This window comes from Dipodomys merriami, unplaced genomic scaffold (assembly GCF_024711535.1).
Source record: "Dipodomys merriami isolate MVZ:Mamm:240054 unplaced genomic scaffold, mDipMer1.0.p SCAF_10, whole genome shotgun sequence".
In the NCBI taxonomy this organism is placed as follows: domain Eukaryota; kingdom Metazoa; phylum Chordata; class Mammalia; order Rodentia; family Heteromyidae; genus Dipodomys; species Dipodomys merriami.
In genome coordinates this window covers 12,787,510-12,809,796 of record NW_027202271.1, presented here as the reverse complement: position 1 = coordinate 12,809,796, position 22,287 = coordinate 12,787,510, and the positions used below count along the sequence as shown (strand labels likewise).

Genomic DNA, 22,287 nt, shown 5'->3' with positions numbered 1-22,287 from the left:
TCTGAGTTTAACCCATACTTGGATCTGGAGTGCATGCTCCTACCCACTATTCTAAACTTCCTCTTGAAATAACCTTGTTGAGGCTTCTAGGAAAGACTAAGGATTTGGTCTAGTAGTTAGCCCTGTGATAGGGCTTCAAGGATACCACTGACTCAAGGTCCTGCCGAGGGTGTCTGCTCCCCTACAGCAACCTGGAGTTGGATAGAGACACAATCTCATCACTTAGATCCAGAGGCAGAACCTGCCCTCTGAGTACGAAAATGGGGATCGTCATTTCCTACCGCATCAGGGCAGCAGCGAGGGCTGGAACCTGGGTAGGTCACTCTCCCAGTGGACTGGGTCAGTCTTAATGGGGAAGACCAATAGGGAAAGGATGAGCATCTGTGGGAAATGTAGCCTGCTTCCTGCCTATAAACACAGCCACCAGCCTGGAGGTGGACCTACCAGCTAATTTTGGCAGTATGTGGCTATAAGTAGCATGAACACCTCCCCCTCTAATTTTATGGATATAGGCCATGATGGTCTATAGTAGTGATGAGACACTATGGTTGTTTCCAAGATATATTCCTATCGCTTCAATAGTTTTATCCATTAGGAAAGGTAGAGAGGGTCTCAGGCTCTGGCTAGTTCATTCTGTGTGTGTGTGTGTGTGTGTGTGTGTGTGTGTGTGTGTGTGTGTGTGTGCCAGTCTGGGGCTTGAATTCAAGGGATGGGTGCTGTCCCTGAGCTTTTTTGCTCAAGTCTGCTACTTTGCCACTTGAGCCACAGCTCCACTTTTGGCTTTTGGGTGGTTCATTGGAGATCTTTGGAGATAAGAGTGTCACAGACTTTCCTGCTCGGGCTGGCTTTGAACTGTGGTCCTCAGATCTAAGCCTACTAAGTAGCTAGGATTACAGGCCACAAGATCCCAGCCTAGCTAGTTCATTCAGAGCTGAATTATATCATTTAGCCTTTTGTTTCAAAAGCTAGAACTACAGTGCCCTCTGCTGGAATTAAATAAGAGTGGCATTTCTAGATCTCTCCTCTTTCTCCCTTTCTCCCTCCCTCTCTCTTGAATTCAGGGCCTGGGCACTGTCACCAAACTTTTCTGTTCAATGTTAGTGACCTATCATTTCTTGTTTTTTGGTAGTTAAGTGGTAACGTCTCATTACTTTCCTTCCCAGGCTGTTTTTCTTTGTCTTTCTTTCTTTCTTTTGTCGGTGATAGGGCTTGAACTCTGGGCCTGGGCACTGTCCCTCAGCTCTTCAGCTCAAGGTTCTACCACTTGAGCCACAGTGCCACTTCCAGTTTTCTGGTGGTTTACTTGAAATAGGAGTCTGACTTTCTTGCCCGGGCTGGCTTTGAACTGTGATCCTCAGATCTCAGCCTCCTGAGTAGCTAAGATTACAGGCATGAGCCACTGGTGCCCGGCCCAGGCTGGTTTTGAACCATGATCCTCAGATCTCAGCCTCCTGAGGAGTTAGGATTATAGGTTGTAATCCACTGGTGCCCAGATCTAGCTGTCTCTTAACAGGTGGGACACCAGTCAAGCAGCTAGAGAGGCCAGGAGGCCTAGGAGAATATGCACACTAGAATCAGGAAACCATTTGTTGAAATAAGAACATAGGAGTATTCAGTATTACCAAAGTACAGCTGTCTTTCTTTAAAGAAATTCATTTGGAAGTTGGACTGAGAGCAACTCTGAAGACCCACAGGTAAATCTTCAGGGAAGCAGAATGAGACACTTAAAATGTGCAAAGCCTGGAGGTCAGTGTGCTTGTGTCTTTTGATAGTCTGGCAGGGAAAAGTCATTTGTCTCAAGAACAAGCACCTCAAGCTGGGTGCTGGTGACTCATGACTAGCTATTTAGGAGGCTGAGTATTAAGGATCTCAGTTTGAAGCCAGGGCAGGTAGGAAAGTTATCTCATCTCCAATTAACCAGCAAAAAGCTGGAAGTTGAGGTGTGGCACAAATGATAGAGTACCAGCCTTGAGTAGAAAAGCTAAGGGACAGTGCCCAAGCTCTGAGTTCAAGCCTTAAGTACAGAGAGAGAGAGAGAGAGAGAGAGAGAGAGAGAGAGAGAGAGAGAGAGAGAGAGAGAGAGAGAGAGAGAGAGAGAGAGAGAGAGAGAGAGAGAGATCTCTTTATCATCCACACTCACTTATTTTGAGATTCCTGTCTGTGCACACTCATCTATTTTGAGATTCCTGTGCACACTCACCTATTTTGAGATTCCTGTCTGTGGCAGTGTCTTGAATGCCTGCACCTGTGTTATGGTGAGCTCTAGTCAGAATTAGGGTCTTCAGATAAAAAGTTAAGGAGCTGCCTTGGCAAAGTTCCAGATTAGAGAGTATTTTTTATGAAATCAAGACCAGGAGGAATACATAAGTATGAAGCTATGAATGGCTCAAAGCAGGCAAGACCAAGTCAGCAAAGGAAAGGACAGAAATACAAAGTCTTGTTCCCCCTGGATAGGACATATGGGAAATTTTATGCACTCAAAAAAAATCAGGAAACAAATTTTGGAGGCTAGGCTGAAGCTATAGAGCATCCCATATTTAGGATTAGGAAGGAGGAGTCTGGAGGAGTCTGGAAACAAATTTTGGAGGCTAGGCTGAAGCTATAGAGCATCCCATATTTAGGATTAGGAAGGAGGAGTCTGGATGAAAGTTCTGGCCACAGGTTCAGGGGTGCTCTTCTATGGGCAATGGTGTTTGACTAGGCTCTTTCAGGGCATAGATGATACAGCCTTTGAAGGTAGCCAGCAATTTTTATTCCTTAAAGAATCTTACAGTTAAAAATAATGTTTGAAAAAAAAATAATGTTTGCTGGGCACTTGCGGGGCCTGAATCCTAGCTATTCAGAAGGCAGAGATCTAACGACTGAAATTCAAAGCTAGCCTGGGCAGGAAAGTCCATGAGATGATTATCTCCAATAAACTACCTAAAAGCCAAAAGTGGAGCTATTACTCAAGTGGTAGAGTGCTAGCCTTGAGCAAAAGGAAGATCGGGGAGAAGCCCTGAGTTCAAGCTCCAGGACCAACACACATACACATGAAAATATGCTTTCCAGGTATCCTATCCTTGAAAGAATGTCTTAAGCAGTGGACAAAGAAAAGTATATGTACATAGTTAACTCAAATATGATTTATGAGCTTTCCTTAAAAAAAACTGTTATATATACGTAATATTTAATCACCACAACAAAAAAGTAGATCTTATTATCTCCATTTACAGCTAAGGACACTGAAGCATTATTTATTTGCTTAGTGTGATTTATCTCCCCCCAAACTGAATACTTATGGGCTGATAAAACTGAGTTACTACCTGGTATCGATGGCTTACACCCATAATCCTAACTATTCAGGAGGCTGAGATCTAAGGATTGGAGTTGAAGCCAGTCCAGGCAGGAAAAACCATGAGACTCTTATCTCCAATTAATCACAGAAAGAACTGGAAGTGTCACTGTGGCTCAAGTTGTAGAGTGCTACCCTTAAGCAAAAGGAGACCAAGGACAGTACCCAGGCCCAGAATTCAAGCCCTAGGACTGGCAAAAACAAAAACAAAAACCTGGGTTGGGAGGTTGGCTCAGTGGTAGAGTGCTTGCCTTGCATGCACGAGGACCTGAGTTCGATTCCTCAGCACCACATAAGTAGAAAAAGCTGGAAGTGGTGCTGTAGCTCAAGTGGTAGGGCGCTAGCCTTGAAGAGCTGAGGGACAGCGCACAGGCCCAGAGTTCAGGCCCCCCAACTGACAAACAATAACAACACAAAACCATTCCCCACACCTTGCATTCCCCACACTTTTGGCTTTTTTTTAATACTATACTTTGTTTTCTCCTGATAAAATTCAGAAGAGGAGGGTTAAAAAGGAAGGAAGGAAGCCAGGACTGTCAGAATGTTTGATTACATGTGTTGACTCACCTCTGTGAGATTTCACTATGACTATAAAAAGAAAAGCGTGAGTGAGCTCTTTTGCATGCTAATACACTCACATCTACTAGTAGGGAAAAACACATCCTTTGAATTAAAATTGTGAGTGACAGGGGCTGGGAATGTGGCTTAGTGGTACAGTGCTTGCCTAGCATGCATGAAGCCCTGAGTTCGATTCCTCAGTATCACATATACAGAAAAGGCCAGTAGTGGCACCAGGGCTCAAGTGGTAGAGTACTAGCCTTGAGCCAAAGGAGCTCAAGGACAGTGCCTGGGCCCTGAGTTTAAGCTGCAGGACTGGCAAAAAACAATTGTGAGCGACTTAAAATGTATCATGATACTGAGAGTGTTAGGAATGGAAAGGAGCCAGGTGCTTATGACTCACATCTATAATCCTAGTTACTCAGGAGGGTGAGATCTGAGGATTGAGGTTTGAAACTAGTCTGGGCAGAAATGTCTGTGAGACTCTTATCTCCCATTACCCAGCAAAAAGTTGGAAGTGGAGGTATGGCTCAAGTGGTAGAGTGCACATCCTTGTGTGAAAAAGCCAAGTGAGAGTTTGAGGCTCCTGCACTAGCACAGGGGGAAAAAGACAAAGACAGAAAGAGAAAAGTAAGGAAAAAAGAAAGGATGACTATATTAATAAGTTAATTTTATAGTTGCTGTTAAAAGCTAAGTTGAAGCCAGGCTTTGGTGGCTCATAGTTATAATCCTAGCTACTACAAGGCTGAGATTTGAGGATGGTGGTTCAAGGCCAGCTCAGTCAGGAAAGTCTGCTAGACTCTTTTTTTTTATTTTGGTCCAGTCGTGGGGCCTGAGCTCTGGGCCTGGGCGCTGTCCCTCAGGTCTTCAGCTCAAGGCTAGCGCTCTACCACTTGAGCCACAGCACCACTTCCAGCTTTTTTCTTCTTGTTTATGTGGTGCTGAGGAATCGAACCCAGGGCCTCATGCATGCAAGGCAAGCGCTCTACCACTGAGCCACCTTCCCAGCCCTCTGCTAGACTCTTATCTCCAATAAACAACTCAGAAAAGGCTGGAAGTAGTGCTGTGGCTCAAGTGGTAGGGTGCTTGCCTTGAGCCAAAGAAGTTCAGGGATGGGCTGGGAAGGTGGCTTAGTGGTAGAGCGCTTGCCTTGCATGCCTGAGGCCCTGGGTTCGATTCCTCAGCACCACATAAGCAAAAAGAAAAAACCCAGAAGTGGCGCTGTGGCTCAAGTGGTAGAGTGCTAGCCTTGAGCTGAAGAGCTGAGGGACAGCGCCCAGGCCCAGAGTTCAGGCCCCATGACTGGACCCCCCCCCCCCCAAAAAAAAAGTTCAGGGACAGGGCCCAGTCCCTGAGTTCAAGTTCTAGGACCAGCACATGCACACACAAAACCTAAGCTGAGGGCTAGGTAAGAATGTGGCTGCTAAGGCAGATGACAGAATCAAATGCCTGAGTAGGTGTGCAGTCATCCTCCTTATCTCAGGAGGATTTGTTCTAAGACCTCCAATGTAAGCCTGAAACCATGCATAGGTACTAAACCCTGTACTACTTATAGGAAAAACATATACATACAGTAGTTTAACTTATAAATTAGGCATAGTAAGGAAGTAATATCAACTAATAATAACATAGACCAATTATAACAATATACTGCAATAAAATTATGTGCAGGTGGGCTCAGATGGATCATGTCTGTAATCTTAGCTGCTTGAGAAACTGAAATCTGAGGATCATGGTTCAAAACCAGCCTGGGCAGGAAAATCTTAACTCCAGTTAACTTCCAAAACAGCTGGAAGTGGAAGTATGGTTCAAGTGGTAGAGTGTTAGCCTTGAGGGGAAACAAAGAAGCTCAGGGACAGTGCCCAGGCTCTGACTTCAAGCACCAAGACCAGTGCACTCATGCACATGCGTGTGGATGTGCACACGCACGTGCGTGCATGCACACACATGAAGTGTGCATGTGGTCTATAGTCTGTTTCTCAGAAATACATTATACTATTTTCACTCTTCTCATAATGCTAGACACTAAAGTACCTACATGATGAGATGAAGTAAGCCAATGACATAGGCCTTATGATGTAGCATTAGGTTACTCTTCTAAGAGTTACTTGAACATAAGCACTATGATACCAGATAGTGGATCTAATAACCAATTCAGCTACTGTGTGACCAATAGGTGAGTTCCTATATAGCACAGACATGCTGGACAACTTGGTCTGGGAAGGACAGTAAGATCTGATCATGTTACTCAGAGTTACAGTGCATAATTAAAAACCTATGAAATGTTTACTTTGGAAATTATTTCTTTAATATTTTTGGACTACAGCTGATGACAGACAACTGAAATAGTCAAAAGTAAAAGCATGGAAAATTGATAAGGTAAAATCAGGCACAAAGAAATGAGACCAAGAATTATTGGAGAAATAAGATTACAAATGAGAGACCTTCAAGAATATGGGATTTGTGGAACTAAGGGTGAGGACTGTTGGGTGTTGGTACTCACATCTGTAATCTAGCTGCTCAGGAAGCTCAAATCTGAGAACCACAGTTCAAAGCCAGACCAGGCAGGAAAGGCCATGAGACTCTTACCTCCATTTAACCAGCAAAAAGCTGGAAGTGGAGCTGTGACCAACAGATAGAGTGCCAACCCTGAACAAAAAAAGTAAAGGGACAGTACCTAGGCCCTGAGTTCAAGCCCCAGGACTGGTATGTGTGTGCGTCATACACACACACACAGAAAAAGAAAAAAAAGAATGAGGGCAGGGGATGGAGCAGGTGCTTGAAGTATGAAGAAAGAAGATATAGGAAGACCCATAATGGTGGATGTAGTTGACCTTTAGGGAAATGTAGTTGACCTTTAGGCAGTCACAAAGGCCCACTGGCGTTTAGCAATCATGACTTTAAAGCAAAGTCAATCAATATGGCTATTCTTCTGTACACTGTGAGTAGAAACTCTTTCCAGCAGTTTTGTTATAATCGGGAATAGCAGAGGGGGAAGGAGAGTGGAGAAAGAAATTGGGACAATAATTTGAGGGGACTGTGTGGTCAAGGGAGAACCTGGATTGGTGCCTTACCTAGGAGATTTGTAAATGTTCTGAATGTTACTACTGAATATAGATGAATACATATGTATGTATGTATGTGTTTATACATGTGTCTCATAATGTATTGAAAAAAAAACTGGTGAAAATGGACCTCTCATATTCCAGATCAGGTATTTTAAAGAAGTTCCTTTTCTGAGCCAGGTGCTTGTGGATCAAGCCTGTAAGCCTAGCTACTCAGGAGGCTGAGATCTGAGGATCACAGTTCAAAGCCAGCCCTGGTAGGAAAGTCCTTTAGACACTCATCTCCAATTAACCACCTGAAAATCGGAAGTGGTGCAGTGATTAAAGTGGTAGAGTGCTAGCCTTGAGCAAAAAAAAAAAACTCGGGGACACCACCCAGGCCCTGAGTTGAAGCCCCATGACTGACCAAAAAAAATCCTTTCCTTCATCTACTGAGATAATATGATGTTTGTCCTTTACTGTTGATTTATGATTGCTATGCAAATATGTTGAAATATTCTTGAATCTTTGGGATAAATATTACTTTTTTTGCTAATCATAGGGCTTGAACATAGAGCCTGGGGGGTCATCCCTGAGTTCTTTTTGCTCTAGGCTAGTGCTCTACAACTTTGAGGCCCAGTGTGACTTCCAGTTTTCTGGTGGTTAATTGGAGATAAGAGTATCCTTGGACTTTCCTGCCCAGGCTGGCTTTGAACTGCAATCCCCAGATCTCAGCCTCCTGAGTAGCTAGCATTACAGGTATGAGCCACCAGCACTGGGTACTCATTTGATCTTTTTGATGTAGAATTTGGTTTGCTAGTTATTTTGTTGAGAATATTTGCATCTGTGTTCATCAAGAATATTGGTCATACTTTTTATAAGATGAAGGGTTTTGTTGTGTTAACTCAAGCTAGCCTTAAAGTCCTTGATTCAGGTAATCTTTCTGCCTCAGCTGCCTATACCACTATGTAAGCTTTGGCCATATATTTATTCTTTTATTATTTTTTCTTACAGATTTTTTCTTCATGCATTTATTCTTAATTTATAACAGTTCATTTGTTCAGGGTCTTTCAACTCTAGTCCCAAAAAAGATAATATTAAAAAATACAGTTAGAGATACAATCATATAGTTCAGAATAGCCTCAACTCACCATTCTGCCATGGCCTCCCAAGTGCTGAGATGACAATTGTGTGACATCATGCCTAGCATTACAAAGGGTGTTTAAAAAATATGAATTATAACTGGGCGCTAGTGGCTCACACCTGTAATCCTAGCTACTCAGGAGGTTGAGATCTGAGGATCTGCGGCATGCACTCTACCGCTGAGCTACCTTCTCAGCCCCTTTACTGAGAAATTCTAAAGTCTCAAACTGTGCCTGGAAAGGGATTTAACATTTTCTCTTTCCTGCCTACTGACACATTCTGAACTTGATATTTAGGAGTCTTTAACTTGGTCAGGGCAAGGCAGTTAGATTTTTATTAGCAATTAAGATGCCCTAGTTTCTTGATGTATTTTAGAGCATTCGATAAAAACATTAGATACAGCTCAACATTTTATATACAACAAAAACTCTCCTTAAAAAAAGCTTTTCCTGGGTGGGGGGAGGATGGGAAGGGGAAACAAAGGAGGAGAGTACAATGCTTGATAAGAAATGTACTCACTGGGGCTGGGAAGATGACTCAGTGGTAAGAGCGCTTGCTTTGCATGCCTGAGGCCCTGGGTTCGATTCCCAGCACCACATAAGCAAAAAGAAAAAAGCCGGAAGTGGCGCTGTGGCTCAAGTGGTAGAGTGCTAGCCTTGAGCTGAAGAGCTGAGGGACAGCACCCAGGCCCAGAGTTCAGGCCCCACGACTGGAACCAAAAAAAAAAAAAGAAATGTACTCATTATCTTGCCCATGTAATTGTAACCCCTCTGTACAGTGTTTTCACAATAAAAAATAAATAGAAATTAAAAAAAAAAAACACTTTTCCTCCTAGCTACTCAGGAGGCTGAAATCTGAGGATCATGGTTCAAAGCTAGCCCAAGCAGAAAAGTCCGTAAGACTGTCCAATAAACCACCAGAAAACCAGAAGTGGCACTGTGGCTCAAATGGTAGGGCACTAGCCTTGAGCTGAAGAGCTGAGGGACAGTGCCCAGGCCAAGTTCAAGCCCCACAACTGAAAAACAACAACAACGAAAAAAACTTTTCCGGCAACACTTTTACTGTACTTCAGATCTCTTCCTTCTTTCCTTCCTTTCTCTGTCACTCTTTTTGTATGTGTGGGGTACTGAGAATAGAACTCTGGGTGTGGTATTTCTTTCTTTTTTTCTTTTCTTTTTTTTTTTTTTGTCGGTCGTGGGGCTTGAACTCTGGGCCTGGGCGCTGTCCCTCAGCTCTTCAGCTCAAGGCGAGCGCTCTACCACTTGAGCTACAGCGCCACTTCCAGTTTTCTGGTGCTTTATTGGAGCTAGGAGTCTCACGTCTTTCTTGCCCGGACTGGCTTTGAACCGCGATCCTCAGATCTCAGCCTCCTGAGTAGCTAGGATTACAGGCGTGAGCTACCAGCACCCGGCCTGGGTGTGGTGTTTCTAAGCAAGTATTCTACCACTTTTGCCACATTTCCAATCCCTTTGCTTGTTTTTCAGATAGGGTCACATGATTTTGCCTGGGGCCAACCTCAGAATGTGATCCAAGGTTCTTTAAATTGTTTCAAAGCAACATCCAAGAAATTATTAATTATGAAAAAGGAAAACAGTAATTGGACAGAGGAGAAAACTGGCAAATTACCTTAAGTGGTCAAAGCTAACACTCCGGGAACGGGATAAAAGTATGAGTCTCCTAATTTGATCTGAGGTATTGATGATGTCACTTATGCCTGCCAAAAATGCTTAAACTAGATCTAGTCATGACAAGCATTGGAGAAACCCAAATTAAGGAATATTGTATAAAACATCTTGCTTGTGTTATTACAAAATGTTAATGCTATGAAGCAAAGGCAGGGAAACTGTTCCAGATTAAAAAAAATCTAATGTGACAAACTTAGCAGGTACAATACCTGATCATTAATTAGAATAGGACAATTGACTAAAGTGGAATATGAACTACAGATAATTAGGTAATAAAATTGTATCAGTGTTACCAGTATTGTAAATAATTGTTCTTAGTAAATACAAATAAATATTTAGGAGTAAAGGTATATAATACAAACAAGTTAGCTAATTCTCAATGAGCTAGACAAGAGACAAGGCAAAAGTAGTGCATAAAAAAGTGATGAAGGGATGGGTGGAGATGGGAAGGGATGGGGAGGGGAAACAAAGGAGGAGGCAAAATGCTTGATAAGAAATGCACTCATTACCTTGCCCATGTAATTGTAACCCCTCTGTACAGTATTTTCACAGTTAAAAATAAATAAATAAATAGGAGGGAAAATTTTAAAAAAGTCATGAAATACCAACCATTGGTTAATTTAGGAAAAGGGTATAGGGAATTTACTTTTATTGCTCTTACAACACTTCTGTAACTCTGAAATCCATCACCATTTTTTTTCAATTTTTTTATTGTGATTAAGTGGTTATATAATTTCCCAAATTTCACAGTATTGTGGGATAGTGATGCTCAGTTAAATTCACAAACACATTCTAACTTTCCTGGAGCAAATTGTCTATCACGGTCTATAACATTTATGAGTTCTATGAGCTTTGCGATAGTTATTTCTTCCACATTGGGTGGTATGTACATTTCTTTTGTTTTGCATAGCATCTTTCCCACTTGTTCCCTCCCTCCCATCACTGCCATTAAGTTGCTTAGTTCATTGTGGTCAATGTCCAGTGCAGCTGATGGGTCCCGCTGTTATGTTTTTCTCTGATTCCCTCTAGTTCTGTGTTGTCTTCCTGGTACCATCACCATTTTTTAAAAAATAGATCTCTCAAACTTCTAAAATGACACCATCCTCTTCCTCCCCCTCAGTTCTTCTTCCTCCTCCTCCTCACAATGGCATCTTCAAGGGCAAAAGATAAAATGACAGATATTTCACTAGAGTTACCTTCAGGAAAATGGGTAGAGAGGCAGTAACCAACCTGACATAGAAGAGTAAGATTTTAACCATAGATTCTACAGTGGAGGACATAGAATTGAGATAATTCACTGAGAGCCTCTAAACTTAGAATGTAATAGGTGCAGTAGGTGCACGAAAATGTAGGAATACAAAATAGGCCTGAGAAAGGAAGGCAGTCACTGAAATGAGTCAGTTGAACAAACTATCCTGACCTAATTTAAAAAAAAAAAGATTTCTCTGGGGAAACAGAATATATAAGGTACTGTTCTTGAAGAGGATTCACTGTGTGGGCTGGCATACGTCACAGGTGCCAGTCCTGGTGCTTGAACGCAGGGCCTGGGCATTGTCCCTGAGCTTTTCTCTTCAAGGCTAGCACGCTATTTGAGCCACAGCTCTACTTCTGGTATTCTGGTGTTTAATCGGAGAATATGCATCTCGTGGCCTTTCCTGCCTGGGTTGGCTTTGAACTGCGATCCTCAGATCTCAACCTCCTGAGTTGCTAGGATTACAGGCATGAGCCATCAACTAAAAGTGAGATTTTTCTTTTAATATTTCTTTCTTTTGTCCTACTCCTAGTGTGCTAATAGACAACCATAGCTGGGCACCAGTGGCTTATACCTGTAATTCTAGCTACTCAGGAGGCTGAGATCTGAGGATCACAGTTCAAATCCAGCCCAGGCAAGGAAAGTCCGTGAGATTCTTATCTCAAATTCATAACCAGAAAACTGTAAGTGGTGCTGTGGCTCAAGACCTGAAGAGACTGAGGGACACAGCCCAGGCCCAGAGTTAAAGCTCCACAACCAACAAAAACAGACAACCATATAACTAATCTTCAGAGAAGCAATTACAGGATGCTTCCCTGGAGACACTGAAGAGTTCCAGAGGAAAGCTTTTCGTTAAACCCACAATGCACAACTCCTCTCAGAGGCTTCTAGCCAGTGCTTTTGCTCCTTAAGAATCAGAGTAGAGGGGGCCACGTGGGGGGAAGAATGGAAGGGATGGGAAGGGGAAACAAAGGAGGAGACTACAATGCTTGATAAGAAATGTATTCATTATCTTGCCCATGTAATTGTAACCCCTCTGTACAGTATTTTCACAATAAAAAAATATGGAAAAAAAAAAGAATCAGAGTAGAGGGGCTGGGAAGGTGGCTCAGTGGTACAGCGCTTGCCTTGCATGCATGAGGCCCTGGGTTCCATTCCTCAGCACCACATAAGCAAAAGGAAAAAAGCCAGAAGTGGCGCTGTGGCTCAAGTGGTAGAGCACTAGCCTTGAGCTGAAGAGCTGAGGGACAGTGCCCAGGCCAGAGTTCAGGCCCCAGGACCAGAAGACCCCCCCCCCAAAAAAAAAGAATCAGAGTAGAGCCAGGTGCCGGTGGCTCACACCTGTAATCCTAGCTACTCAGGAGACTGAGATCTGAGGATCGCGGTTCAAAGCCAGCCCAAGCAGGAAAGTCCGTGAGACTCGTATCTCCAATAAACCATTAGAAAACCAGAAGTGGCACTGTGGCTTAAGTGGTAGAGCGCTCACCTTTAGCTGAAGAGTGCAGGGACAGTGCCCAAACCCAGAGTTCAAGCCCCACAACTGACCAAAAAAAAAACAAAACAAAACAAAAAAAGAATCCGAGTAGAGGGCTGGGAAGTTGGCTCAGTGGTACAGTGCTTGCCTCACATGCATGAGGCCCTGGGTTCCATTCCTCAGCACCACATAAGAAGAAAAAAGCCAGAAGTGGTGCTGTGGCTCAAGTGGTAGAGCGCTAGCCTTGAGCTGAGGGACAGCGCCCAGGCCCAGAGTTCAGCTCCCACGACTAACAACAACAAAAGAAGAAGAAGGAGGAGGAGGAGGAGGAGGAGGAGGAGGAGGAGGAGAAGAAGAAAAAGAAGAAGGAGAAGAGGAGGAGGAGGAGGAGGTGGAAGAGGCAGAAGAGGAAGCAGCTGCAGCAGCAGCAGCAGAAGCATAATAGAGCCTGGCAGGGTTGTTCATGCCTGTAATCCTAGCTATTCAAGAGGCTGAGGTCTGAGAATTGTGGTTCAAAGCCAGCCTGGGCAGGAGAGTCTGTTAGGTTCTTATCTCCAATTAAGCACAAGGAACCTGTAAGTGGTGTATGGCCCAAAGTAGTAGAGTTCTAGCCCTGAGTGAAAAAACAATGCCCTAGACCTGAATTCAAGCCCAGCAAAAAGAAAGAGAGAGAGAGAGAGAGAGAGAGAGAGAGAGAGAGAGAGAGAGAGAGAGAGAGAGAGAGAGAGAGAGGAAGGAAGGAAGGAAGGAAGACCAAAGAGGAAATAATGGTGTTCACCTTTATCCCTGATTTCACCTGTTTCAATATCATTTACTCATGGTCAACCACAATTTGAAAATATTAAATGAGGGGGCCAGGCGCCGGTGGCTCATGCTTGTAATCCTAGCTATTCAGGAGGCTGAGATCTGAGTTGTGGTTCAAAGCCAGCCTGGGCAGGAAAGCCCGTGAGACTCTCATCTTCAATAAACCACCAGAAAACTGGAAGTGGTGCTGTGGCTCAAGTGGTAGAGTGCTCACCTTTAGCTGAAGAGCTGAGGGATAGCGCCCAGGCCTAGAGTTCAAGCCCCATGACCAATCAAAAGAAAAAAAACTGAAAAATTACAGAAAAAATCATAAATTTTAAATATTATATCTTATAATTCTTCCATTTAATTTTTAGCTACAAGTATTAATCTTTACTATGCTTATTTATAAGCATATGCTTAGGGAAAACAAAGCAAAGGGTTGGGATTGTCCAATTTCCGGGTTCCACTAGGATATTAGATTACATCCTCCTTAAAGAAAGGACACTATGTGCTAATTGAGCTGGTTGCTCACATCTGTAATTCTAGCTCCTCAGGAGGCTGAGATGTGTGGAATGCAGTTCGAAGCCAGCAGGAAGGAAATTAATCAGCTATTAATCGCCATTTAATCAGAAAAAACTGAAAGTGAAGCTGTGGTTCAAATGATAGAGTACTAGCCTTGAGCAAAAAAGCTCAAGAACAGTGCCCAAGTCTTGATTTCAAGCCCCAGGAAAAAGAAAAAGAAGAATGAGCTTAATTCCCCTTTTTGCCAGTCCTGAGGCTTGAACTCAGGGTCTGGCACAGTCCCTGAGCTTCTTTTGCTCAAGGTTAGCATTCTACCCCCTTGAGCCACAGCAACACTTCTGGCTTTTTCTGTTTATGTGGTACTGAGGAATCAAACCCAGGGCTTCATGCTAGATAAGCACTCTACCACTAACCCACATTCCCAGCCAGAGTATAAGCTTGATTAAGGAATTCTTTTCTGTGTTAATGGGTTGTCATTGTAACAAAATATCTAGACAGTTGACTTAGAAGAGGTTTATTTTGGCTCACAGTTTTGACTGTTCCAGTCCATGATTGGCTTAGCACTGTATCCTCAGGTGAGGTAGCACATGATAGCATGAATGAAGGGTAGAGAAAACCATTCACCTCAAAGCCATGGAGAAAAGAAGAGGCCCAGTTTCATAATTTCTTTCAAGGGCACACCCCTAATGCCCTAAAAGCCTCCTAACAGGTCCACCCTCCCCTGACCTTATAGGTTCTACCACCTTCCAACCCTTTAACAATGGATTTTCTGAGCCTGTTTAAAGCCAAATTATAGCACAAATAGAAAAGATAGAAGTAGGCTGACGGCACAGCACAAGTGGTAGAATGTTTGCCTAATAATATCCTGAGTTCAAATCGCACGCAGGACTGAACATACCCACCCAAAAAAGAGGAGGAAAAAAAAGATAAGTATTTGCCTAGAAAAGGTAGATGTGACCATGGCTTCTGAGACTTGGTCATTAAAAGACCTTTTCTGCTTGTTCTCTTGATCATTTGCTTTGAGGAAAGTTAGCTGCTTATATAAATATACTCAAGCAACTTACAGAGTCACTTGTGTGGTGAGAAACTGAGTTGTCTGGTTATCGCCAGAGAGGAACTGAGGCTTTCAGGCCTCTTAGAAATGAATCATCCAGCCACACCATCTCTATTATAGACCCTTCTGATATCCTGTCTGCCCGCCACATGACAGATCCTGTCCAAGAACCTGCTAGCTTAGCTACATCTAGATCTTGACTCTCAGAGAGAGGTAATAAGTATTTCTTGTTTTAAGCCTCTCTATTTCAGGGTAATTTGTTATATAGTAATAGAAAAGCAGCACAGAAAAGTGGAAGATAAAATTGAGGAAGTAAACCAGGCACCTGTGGCTCATGCCTGTAATCCTAGCTACTCAGGAGGCTGAGATCTGAGGATCACCGTTCAAAGCCAGCCGGGGCAGGAAAGGTTGTGAATGGCGCTGAATTCAGGGGTTCATGCTTTCTCAATAAGCAATGCTTGTAGGCCAATTCAGGAAGTTTTGCATTTGACAAATAGCGAAGTAGGAAAAATGGAGATAACCATAATTTTTAAGGCAGAATTCTCAGAAATGAAGAACATCAATTTCCAGGATGAAAGAGTTCATGAAATGTCTATCACAATGATGGTGAAAAGACTTATATAGAGTTACATATCATTATGAAATTTCAGGATGTTAAGGAACAAAAAGAAAATTTAAGAGCTAGGAAGGTGGCTCAGTGGTAGAGTGCTTGCTTTGCATGTATGAGGCCCTGAGTTCGATTTCTAAGCACCACATAAGCAGAAAAAGCCAAAGTGGCCCTGTGGCTCAGATGGTAGAGCGCTAGCCTTGAGCTGAAAGCTGATGAGCTGAGGCATAGCACCCAAGCCCAGAGTTCAGGCCCCAGGACTGGTCCAAAAAAAAGAAAGAAAGAAAGAATGAAAGAAAGAAAGGAAGAAAAGAAAGAAAGAAAGAAAGAAAGAGAGAAAAGAAAAGAAAAGAAAATTTAAGCTGGGTGCTGGTGGCTCATGCCTGTATTCCTTTCTACTCAGAAGGCTGAGATCTGGTGGACTGAGCCTGGAAGCTAGCCCAGGCACAAAAGTCTGCCAGACTCTAATCTCCAAAAACTACCAGAAATGCTGAAAGTGGAGATGTGGCTCAAGTGGTAGAGTGTTAGCCTTGAAGCATGTAGCCACCAGAACCATACTATTGGCCAGGAGAATGAAAATTTATGAGTTTCCCAAAGAAAGTATTCCTTTAAAACAGGGTATAGAGAAACACTATTATTTGGAAATAAGAATAGCCTTAGGGACTGGGAATATGGCTTAGTGATAGAATGCTTGACTAGCATGCATGGAGACCTGGGTTTGATTTCTTAGTACTACAGAAAAGGCCAGAAGTAGCTCTGTGGCTCAAGTGGTAGAGCACTAGCCTTAAGCACAAAGAGGCTCAGGAGGGGCTGGGAAGGTGGCTCAGTGGTAGAGCACTTGCCTTGCATGCCTGAGGCCCTGGGTTCGATTCCTCAGCACCACATAAGCAAAAAGAAAAAAGCCGGAAGTGGCACTGTGGTTCCAGTGGTAGAGCACTAGCCTTGAGCTGAAGAGCTGAGGGACAGTGCCCAGGCCCAGAGTTCAGGCCTTCCCCCCCGCCCCCCCCAAAAAAAAGAGGCTCAGGAACAGTGCTCAGGCCCTGAGTTCAAGCCCAGGACTGGCAAAAAAAAAAAAAAAAGAATAGTGCTATTTGAGCCCTAGCTGAAGTGGGATAACAGGAGTCGGGAGAGTTAATATAGGGCTATTAAAGGGTTTCTAGTGTCCATTGGGGATGCTTTGTATAAATATTACCTGGAAGCTGGATAGTAAAACAGAACCTTGGTGGAATTACAGAGGATAGCCCACAGAGGGCTATATGAGAGTGTCCTACCTAATTCTTTACATTATGCGTTTATGCTTTCCTGGTCATCTCTTTCCTACATCAATATAGTTTCCACCTTCAATTTCCTTCATGTATTCTACTTGAAGACCTTCTTTCTTATTTGATAGCTATTCAAAACTTTTTATTCACTTATCTACCCCACAAATATTTATTAAACTTCAACTATGTATGAGGCATGGATAGGCATTGTGAATATAAATACTGATCAAATATTTCCTTACCACATAGTAAAAGTTCTTCAACAATTCCTTGTAAAGCTAAAATTCTTGGCAGGGTAAACAGCATCTTCAATTTATCTGGCTCCTGCTAGATTTCCAGGTGTGCTACTTTACCTTTCATCTGTATTCCCTTTTTGTTTCCCTGATGGGCTTTAATCATCCTTTACCAGTCAGTTAAAGAAAGCATTTCTTGGCTGGGCACCGGTGGCTCACGCCTATAATCCTAGCTACTCAGGAGGCTGAGATCTGAGGATCACAGTTCAAAGCCAGCCCAGGCAGGAAAGGCCATTTTATCACCAATAAAACCACTAGAAAACTGGAAGTGGTGCTGTGGCTCAAGTGGTAGAGTGTGTGCCTTGAGCTGAAGAGTGCAGAGACAGTGCCCAAGCCCAGAGTTCAAGCCCCAAAACCGAAAACAAAACAAAAAAACCCAAAAAACAGTTTTTGTGTGAAGTCTTTTCTGAAGTTCTCATTCAGCTTCAAACTTAGTACTATTGCCTGGCACCAGTGGCTCACGCCTGAAATACTAGCTACTTAAGTGGCTTACAAGGTAGAGTGCTAGCCTCAAGCAAAAAGAAGCTCAGAGACAGGGAAGGTCCTGAGTTTAAGGCCCAGGACTGGCACAAAACAAACTCAATACTATCTACTTATTCCTTTGTGGTTACATAGCAATCCATATTTAATTTATTCATAAACTATATCACTTTTTTTGCAAATTTGTCTTTCTCATTAGATAACTTTTATAGTAGAGGCCTTATTGTATCATGATTCAAACTTTGATACCCCAGTCACTAACATAAGATTGGCACACAATTGGTGTTTAATAAATGTTGGCTAATTGAGCAAATGAATTGATTTCATTTATTTGGTCTGGAAAATTATCTTAATAAGGGATATTAAATGACCGGAGAGTAAAGCTGAATAAATCTTGTCTCTGCTGCTTATTTTTAATAAGGGAATTGTTGATCTTGGATGATAAATCTCTAACCCACAATAGGAAAGGAAATAGCTAGGAAGCTATGAACTGGCTAGGAAAAGACATGGCTCTTTCAGCCATTTACTCTATAGTCCCCTTACTTGTTTCTTCAGTTGCATCCTTTTTCTTGCTTCGAAAGGAATTTTGATATCCCAAAAGGTACAATTTGAAGCAAGACATCTCAGTCTTCCTTGCCCTCTCCTGGAATGTCCACAATGGAGCACTGGATTCTGGTAACCATGGCAACAACCTGAAGAATTACCATGATCCTTTCTTTGTCTAATGAGGTACAGGATTTATGAGTTCACAGGCTGAATAATTTCAAGAAAAGGGACAAATCAAGGGTCAATAACCTTTTTGTGACCGAGTTTCCTACTGTTTCAGAAAGCAGTGAGTAGAAAGAGCACTAACCTGGATTCCACTCCAAGTTTTGCCATTTTCTAGATTAAGACTTTGTTTTGACTGTTAACGTAGCTTAGTGGTAGAGTGCTTGCCTAGCATTCATGAAGCCCTGGGTTTGATTCCTCAGTACCACATAAACAGAAAAAGTCAGAAGTGGTGCTGTGGCTCAAGGGGTAGAGTGCTAACCTTGAGCAAAAGAAGCTCAGGGAGGGACAGTTCCCAAGCCCTGAGTTCAAGCCCCAGGACTGGCCGAAAAAAAAAAAAAAAAGAAGACTTTGTATTTACTTTATTAAACTTTATTTCCTGTTCTGGAGCTTTAACTTGGGGACTTGTGCTCTCTTTTGGCTAGTGCTCTACCACTTGAGCCATGCCTCCAAGCCTGGATTTTTGCTGGATATTTGGAAAGTCTCTCAGACTTTTCTGCCCAGGCTGGTTGGTTTCAAACTGCCATTCTCTGGTCTCAGCTTTCTGATTAGCTTGGTTTAAAGGTGTGAGCCACAGGTACCTGACTTTATTTAGTTTATATTTTATGCTTTATTTTTATGCTGGTATTAGGTATTGAACTCAGGGTCTTCTGCTCTTGCTTAAGATTGGTGGTCTACTGCTTCAACCACAGTTCCACTTCTGACTTTTTGCTGGTTAATTGGAGATGAGTCTCATAAACTTTTCTGCCAGGTTTAGCTTTGAACTGGGTTCCTCTGATCTTACTCTTCTAAGAGGGCTGAGCTCCTGCCTTTTTAATTTAAAATAATGATAAAGATGCTACCTATTTAACAGTTATGAGTTCTTAAATATTACATGCAAATTTCTTTAGTACAATATCCAGTATCTAATGGAATTTTAAGAGCATTTAAATACAAATATACTTCTGATGAATCTTTGTTCTATTTCATTTATTTATTTTTGCCAGTCCTGGGGCTTGGACTCAGGGCCTGGGCACTGTCCCTGAGCTGCTTTTTGCTCAAGACTAGCACTCTACCATTTGAGCCACAGTGACAGTTCCTGCTTTTTTCTTGTGTATGTGGTATTGAGGAATTGAACTGAGGGCTTCATGAATGGCTAAGCAAGCACTCTACTACTAAACCACATTCTCAGACCTTACTTGCTGACTTTCAAGACTTTGCTATATTAAAAGCCAGGCTGGGTGCTGGTGGCTCACAACTGTAATCCCAAATACTGAGGTGGCTGAGATCTGAGGATCCTGGTTTGAACCCAGCTCAGGCAGGAAGGTTTGAAACTCTCCAATTAACTACTAATAAAAAAAAAGCTGGAAGTGGAGCTGTGGCTTAGGCAGTAGAGCTCTAGCCTAGAGCACAAAAGCTCAGAGATGCTGAGCACTGGTGGCTCACGCCTGTAATCCTAGCTATTCAGGAGGCTGAGATCTGAGGATCACAGTTCAAAGCCAGCCTGGGCAGGAAAGTCTGTGACTCTTATTTCTAATAAAACCACTAGAAAACCAGAAGTGGCGCTGTGGCTCAAACAGTAGAGTGCTTGCCTTGAGCTGAAGAGCACAGGGACAGCGCCCAAGCCCAGAGTTCAAGCCCCACGACCAAAATCAATCAATCAATCAATTAATTAAATAAGTAAAGGTAGGCTGGGAATGTGTATTAGTGATAGAGTGCTTCTAGCATTCATGAAACCCTGAGTTTGATTCTTCAGTACCACAGAAACAGAAAAAGCCGGAAGTGGCGCTGTGGCTCAAGTGGTAGAGCGCTAGCCTTGAGCTGAAGAGCTGAGGGACAGCGCCCAGGCCGAGTTCAGGCCCCATGACTGGATGCCCCCCCCCCCGCAAAAAAAAAAAAGCTGCCCAGGCCCTGAGTTTAAGCTTCAGGACATACACAAAAAAGCTAGCAAATATTAAAATTTGATACCTTCCTAATTATTTTACTATTACCTATAGTTATGAATTTATTTTTTAAATTTTCTTTTTTCTCTTTTGTTTTTCAGTTTGGGAAGTTCTGTAGAACTATTTTCTTTTTTTTTTTTTTTCTTCTCTTATCTGTTATACTGTTCCTTTTGTGTGTGTGTGTGTGTGTGTGTGTGTGTGTGTGTGTGTGTGTGTGTGTGTGTGTGTGTGTGATCTAGGGCTTGAACTCAGGGCCAGAGTGCTGTACCTCAGCTTTTTTTGCTCAAGGCTAGCGTTCTGCCACTTGAATCACTGCTCCACTTCTGTTTTTTTGCTGGTGAATTGGACATGAGTCTCATGGACTTTCCTGCCCAGGCTAGCTTCCAACTAGGATCCTCAGATCTCAAGTCTCCTGAGTAGCTAGGATTACAAGTGTGAGCCACTGGTGCCCAGCTCTATATGTGTGTGTGTGTGTGTGTATTTTTTAAAAATTTGTACTGGGGTTTTAAACTCTGCCTGGGACATGTAGGCCTTAAACACTTGAGCCACATCCCCAGCTCTGCTACAGTGTTTTTTTTAATTTCGAGCCTTTCTTCCTTTTGATTCTTTGTTCTCATCTCTGGCTACCTTACATTACCTCCATGTTCTTGCATGTCCTCTACTTTTCTATTAGTCTTTAGATATTAAGAGGTTTATTTTAAATTCTTAGTGTGTGGGGGGAAGGTAGGAGAAAAATGAGGGAAGGGGTAACAAGTTTGACATGAAATTTACTTATTACCTTACTTACATTGACAATAAAAAAAGAGAGAGAGAGAGAGAGACAGAGATATCCAGGTGCCAATAGCTCATGACTGTAAGCCTAGCTACTCAGGAGGCTGAGATCTAAGGATCATGGTTCAAAGCCAGGCTGGACAGGAAAGTCTGTGAGACTCTTACCTCCAATAAACCACTAGAAAACCAGAAGTGGTGCTGTGGCTCAAGTGGTAGAGTGCTACCCTTGAGCTGAAGAGCTCAGGACAGTGCCCAGGCCCAGAGTTCAAGCCCCACAACAGAGAGACAGAGACAGGGAGAGAGAGAGTGAGAGAGGGGGAGAGAGGAACTTCTTAGTCCAATAATTTAAAAGTTTCTGTAGTATATGAATCTGGTTCTAGTACTTATATTTTTTAATTTTTATTTTTTGTCAGTCCTGGGGCTTGAACTCAGGGTCTGGGTGCTGTCCCTGATCTTCTTTTGCTCAAGGCCAGCACTCTACCACTTGAGCCACAGTGCTACTTCTGGCTTTTTCTGTGTATGTGGTACTGAGGAATCGAACCCAGGGCTTCATGCATGCAAGGCAAGCACTCTACCACTAAGCCACATTGCCAACCCTGATTTTTTTTTGTTTCCTTGTCAGTCATGGGGCTTGAACTCTACCATTTTGAGTCACAGTTCCACTTCTGGCTTTTGATTGGTTAATTAGATATAAGTGTCCCATGGACTTTCCTGTCCAGGCTGGTTTCCAATACTATGATCCTCAAATCTCAGCCTCCTGAGTAGCTAGGATTACAAGTTTGAGCCACTGGCACCTGGCTTTGTATTTTTTCTTTTATTATGCCATATACACACATATGTGTATGTATATACACACATCCATTTGTTGTGTGTGGGGAGGAGGGGAGGAACTCATCTCCACTTAAGTAACAAAAAGTCGAAGTGGAGCTGTGCCAGTCTTGATAGAAAAAGCTAAGGGTATGTGGCCCTGCACTGCACAAGAGAAAACAAACACAATTCTGTGACAATAAGATCCACAAAATTTAAGTCCCCAGTTCCAGGAATATTTTCATTGCCTTTCATTAAATGTTCATTTCCTCACTTTTACAATGTAAACGTTGGTACTATCATTTATATTTTATATAAGAGGTACAGAAGTTAATGTATTTCCAGGCTTAGCCAGCTATTAGACGTTGGCAATGGGTTACTTGACGGAGGTCATGAACTTTCAAAATTTCCATGTGAGGGATGGTGGTGGAACTTTCCACACGGAAGGGGGGGCAGTTTTAATTCACTCACTTGTAAACAAGGATTAGAATAATATTTTCTTGCCTGAGTTGTGCCGATTAAACG

At 42.8% G+C, this 22,287-nt stretch overlaps 2 protein-coding genes across 3 annotated transcripts in view; one reads left to right on the top strand and one right to left on the bottom strand.

Moving 5' to 3' along the window:
* Positions 1-18,145, bottom strand: part of Spmip11 (sperm microtubule inner protein 11) — a 28,238-nt gene extending 10,093 nt beyond the window's left edge. The window contains exon 1 of the mRNA XM_070040064.1: positions 18,038-18,145. Within this exon, the coding sequence (XP_069896165.1) occupies positions 18,038-18,116 (79 nt within the window). The 5' untranslated portion in view covers positions 18,117-18,145. The remainder of the gene's footprint in view (positions 1-18,037) is intronic.
* A 123-nt stretch (positions 18,146-18,268) lies between these two features.
* The window catches only part of Ccnt1 (cyclin T1), a 32,420-nt gene continuing 28,401 nt past the window's right edge, over positions 18,269-22,287 (top strand). For both annotated transcript variants that reach the window (XM_070040041.1, XM_070040051.1), the window contains exon 1: positions 18,269-18,326. The gene's annotated coding sequence lies outside the window, so the exon portion shown is untranslated. The remainder of the gene's footprint in view (positions 18,327-22,287) is intronic.